Source organism: Alosa pseudoharengus, unplaced genomic scaffold (genome assembly GCF_046254945.1).
Source record: "Alosa pseudoharengus isolate Yale_2024_CS ecotype anadromous, Long Island Sound unplaced genomic scaffold, YU_APseudo_1.1 YU_APseudo_1.1_scf_19, whole genome shotgun sequence".
In the NCBI taxonomy this organism is placed as follows: Eukaryota; Metazoa; Chordata; class Actinopteri; order Clupeiformes; family Clupeidae; genus Alosa; species Alosa pseudoharengus.
In genome coordinates this window covers 35,270,261-35,273,496 of record NW_027468657.1, presented here as the reverse complement: position 1 = coordinate 35,273,496, position 3,236 = coordinate 35,270,261, and the positions used below count along the sequence as shown (strand labels likewise).

Here is a 3,236-nt window from a genome sequence, read left to right as displayed (position 1 = left end):
ACATCATCGCTCACTCCCGGCTCGATTCTGTTGCCTCTCACGCCCGCAGATGGAGATAATAGGCTATTAAAGGCATGGGATTAATTTGTAGCCAATTACAATCCACGGTGGAATATGAATACATAAGTAAGGCGTCGCTTATGTCTAAGTTTTGGCGACGGGGTAAGGGCAGGAAAAGCAAGGGGAGGGGTGACACACAGAGAGTGCAAGTGAGGCGCATGTGTGTCATGCACGTTGGAGGTCTTGGGGTGATGGTTAAACCCCAAAAAGGATTCAAGCAAAGGAGACCAACATCCAGCAGTGAACTGTCAACTCTCAGTGTTGAAGGAAGAGGTCACTGAATGGTTTTGATATTTCAGGACATTTTTACATTTTTGTAGCCTAAGTAAACAACCGAGTATCGTTGCTGTGCAAAACGCAGGGCAGCGGGGAAAGGGGGAGTGTTTTCCCCTGTAGAAATTATGAACAAGACTCAGGTTGGAGACACAGCAATCGCTCCACCTGCGTCCGAAGTGGTCGCACAGACAGCGGTTATTGTGGCGGTATCTCCGGAGAGCATGGACAACCTCAGCCCGAAGCGAGTGTCTGCCAACGATTTAGAAAGAGAAGTGCTACAAGGTGGGAGAGGAGACGGTTCACTGCGACAAGATCCCGCGCCAGCCGTCGCACCAACGGTCCATCGGACGACTTCATTTTCAGTTTTGGACATTTTGGATCCGAATAAGTTTACAAGTAAAAAACCAAGAACAGTCATCGATTTCACCTTAGGGGCAGAGAACAGAGGGGACGAGGAATCGTCACATGGATCCGACCAGAAAACATACACAGACTACGATACTTGTAAAAAATCTTCATCATTATCAAGTGAGTAGCCTACTTCGAATACTTTCACAGATTAGCAACATTGAAGAATAGCCTAGGCCTATCGCATGACCAGAAAACCAAACTAGTGTAGGAATCCCTCAATTTAAACAAATAGCCTAATCTCAGCATTTTATCATTATAACTAACGTTATGGACAGTAGGCTATAGCCTACTCAATATATCTGATAGTAGGCTACAGCCTAAATTGTCATGCCAAGTTTAATTTTCAAGAATTAGGTAAGATGCAAACTCTCCGCAGTGTTGCACTGAGGACTAGCCTATTTAAGTGACTAATAAGACACTGTCAAGGTGAAATTGTTAACCAACATTTACCGAAATTGACACTGCATTGCTGATTAATAGATGTCAACATGGCATTAGTTTCCCTAACAAATATAGGCGTACAGTCTGAGCAACTTAAACAAGTTTCAATTGACTTCAGATGATCACAACCTGTATAGCATCGGCGTTGTTGCAGAAGAGTTTAAATAAAGCTTGAGCTGTGCCTTGTTTTCAGTCCATTGGTTTTTCTGATGCGGCTGTCAAGGTAAGGTTAAACAGCCGAAGGACACACACAAAGAGCCAAGAAGTTAGTTTCGATCTTCATATTCTTTGGAAATACAAATCAGGGGCTCTACAGACAAAAAGTGTGCAAAAGGTTCAAAAGAAAGTGCAAGGTACTGTGCAAAAGTTTCAGTCCATGACTTTCCTCAGTGCAAAACTTTTACTGAAGGACCTACTCTGATATGGAATTTCTGAAAGGAAAACAGCGTTTAGCCGAGTTCATTAACCGGATCAATCAAACTCAAAAACTTCAGTAGCCTACCAACCAAGACTTTAACACTAATTGTCCAAAATGTAGACTAACTCTATATTCTTAATTGTTATATTGTGGGAACTGCAAGCTGCTTAAGAAATGTATGGTCTTACAATAATGATATATACTCGCTGATCATGCGTCTGTCGTTGACAGTAGGGTAGGCTACTTTCTGACAAGTCGGCCTAGACTTAGCGGTTTGCCATGCCAAACACCGAGTTAAACAATCGCATATGCCTACTGGTACAAGGGATTCAGAGCATTTTCTCAAGTTAACGAAGTTGAACAACATCTGTCTAAAAAAATGTAAAAAGTGGTTCACACGGTTTCCACGTTTGACACAGTTAGTCGAATCTGTCACACACGACTCTTATTCTAAAACAGTGCGCGCGTCTGTGCGATTGCAGATCTGCCAAAATTGTACAAAATACAACGTGTAATACGTTTCTTACACATTTGCAATGTAGTTTGTATATTTTTCCTGTGTTATCTTGTTAATATTATAGGGAATGTAATCTAATTATTTTAACCATCTTTGTGCGTAAAATATTCAATTTCGTTATTCAATATATTTGGGTAGATTTCAACAAGGGAATTCCCATATTGTTTGCTTTATTGGTATTCATGCGTGCTTTTTGGCCTGGTATCATAACTTATTGGCCTATGGCAAACCGCTAGAAATCTCTGGAGGGACCACGTTTTCTTCGAGTTCATTTACAGGTGTCTTGTGTTCACCTTCAGTTAATTTACATAGGCTAATTAAAATTCATCTTATAAGGTAAATGTAGGCTACTTGGATAGGTTACTTTTTAAGTAATTTTGTTTACATTTTTCTACAGAAGATAGCTATGTATACAGGTCTGACGACTGTGAACACGACTTCATCCAGGGGAACCACACAGACAGTGAGATGCAGGACGAGCTCTGTAGCGAGGAGAGTAGCAGCGCGCTTATGAGCAACGCGGACGGAGGATTAGATCCCCATGAAGAGGACAACGCGACAGAGAAAAGTCCGAGTCCTGCTTGCACACCAAATCAGCAGTCGTCATCAAACGGTCAAAGCAACCAGGTAAAACCTAAGAGAAAGCGCTCTGGTTCAGACTCCAAGTCGGGAAAGCCTCGGAGGGCTCGTACAGCATTTACCTACGAACAACTTGTTGCACTCGAGAACAAATTCAAGTCTACCAGGTACCTCTCCGTCTGTGAACGACTCAATTTGGCGTTGTCACTCAGCTTGACAGAGACACAAGTGAAAATCTGGTTTCAGAACCGGCGTACGAAGTGGAAAAAACAGAATCCTGGGGCAGATACGAGTGCCCCAACTGGCAGTGGCACGAACGGTCAGAGCAACGGATTGGGGGGCCTCAGCCCTCTGAGTCCGTCCCCTCCAATGGGCGGTCATCTGTCTATGCACACCAGCTACCCGGGCCATGCACCAGGGGGACTTGTCTGTACGACTCAATTACCGTTTCTGCCAAGTCATGCAGTTCTCTCACCTTTCATGTTAGGTTCACAGACATATGGAGCGCCCACATTTTACACTCCGCACTTATGA

General features: G+C 43.4%; 1 protein-coding gene across 1 annotated transcript; it reads left to right on the top strand.

Moving 5' to 3' along the window:
- Positions 1 to 461: 461 nt before the first annotated feature.
- Positions 462 to 3,236, top strand: nkx1.2lb (NK1 transcription factor related 2-like,b). Its single transcript, XM_076293047.1, has 2 exons — positions 462 to 864; positions 2,524 to 3,236. Exons 1-2 carry the CDS (start codon positions 462 to 464, stop codon positions 3,234 to 3,236), a joined length of 1,116 nt encoding a protein of 371 aa, XP_076149162.1.